Source organism: Amphimedon queenslandica, unplaced genomic scaffold (genome assembly GCF_000090795.2).
Source record: "Amphimedon queenslandica unplaced genomic scaffold, v1.1 AMPQUscaffold_13369, whole genome shotgun sequence".
NCBI classification, from domain to species: Eukaryota; Metazoa; Porifera; class Demospongiae; order Haplosclerida; family Niphatidae; genus Amphimedon; species Amphimedon queenslandica.
This window is the reverse complement of record NW_003546395.1, coordinates 188690-189134: the sequence shown is the minus strand read 5'-3', so window position 1 is coordinate 189134 and position 445 is coordinate 188690. Positions and strand designations below refer to the sequence as shown.

The window sequence follows — 445 nt, the reverse complement described above, 5'->3', positions numbered from 1 at the left end:
TTACATGGAAAGTCTTAGTGGTCTTTCTTCTCGACGCTTGACTCTATATGGACCTTGCCATTCTGCAGTTAGTTTGTGTGTGCTTGATGGAAGTAGAACTAAAACCTTATCACCCTCTTTAAACACTTTGTTTCTTGCTCTACGGTCATACCACATCTTTTGCCTTCCTTGTGATTTCTTCATGTTCTCTTTGACCACCTCCACTGTCTCTTCTAGGTGTCTCCTCATTTCTGTGATGTAAGTGACAATATTCTCTGAACAATGCTCTTTGCCTTCCCAGCTCTCTTTCAGGACATCCAACAGTCCACGAACAGCTCTTCCATACAGGAGCTCAAAAGGTGAGAATCCTGTTGATTCCTGTGGTACTTCTATGTAGGCAAAGAGTAAATAGAGTAACAGTGTATCTTAATCCCTTGGATGCTTGCTCGTACATTGTCGCAGCATG

The 445-nt window shown here is 42.5% G+C and overlaps 1 protein-coding gene across 1 annotated transcript in view; it reads right to left on the bottom strand.

Annotated features, from left to right (window-relative positions):
• Positions 1-445, bottom strand: part of LOC100633088 (uncharacterized) — a 622-nt gene continuing 177 nt past the window's right edge. Inside the window, exon 2 of the mRNA XM_011406077.1 lies at positions 1-368. Coding sequence (XP_011404379.1) covers positions 1-368 — 368 coding nt within the window. The remainder of the gene's footprint in view (positions 369-445) is intronic.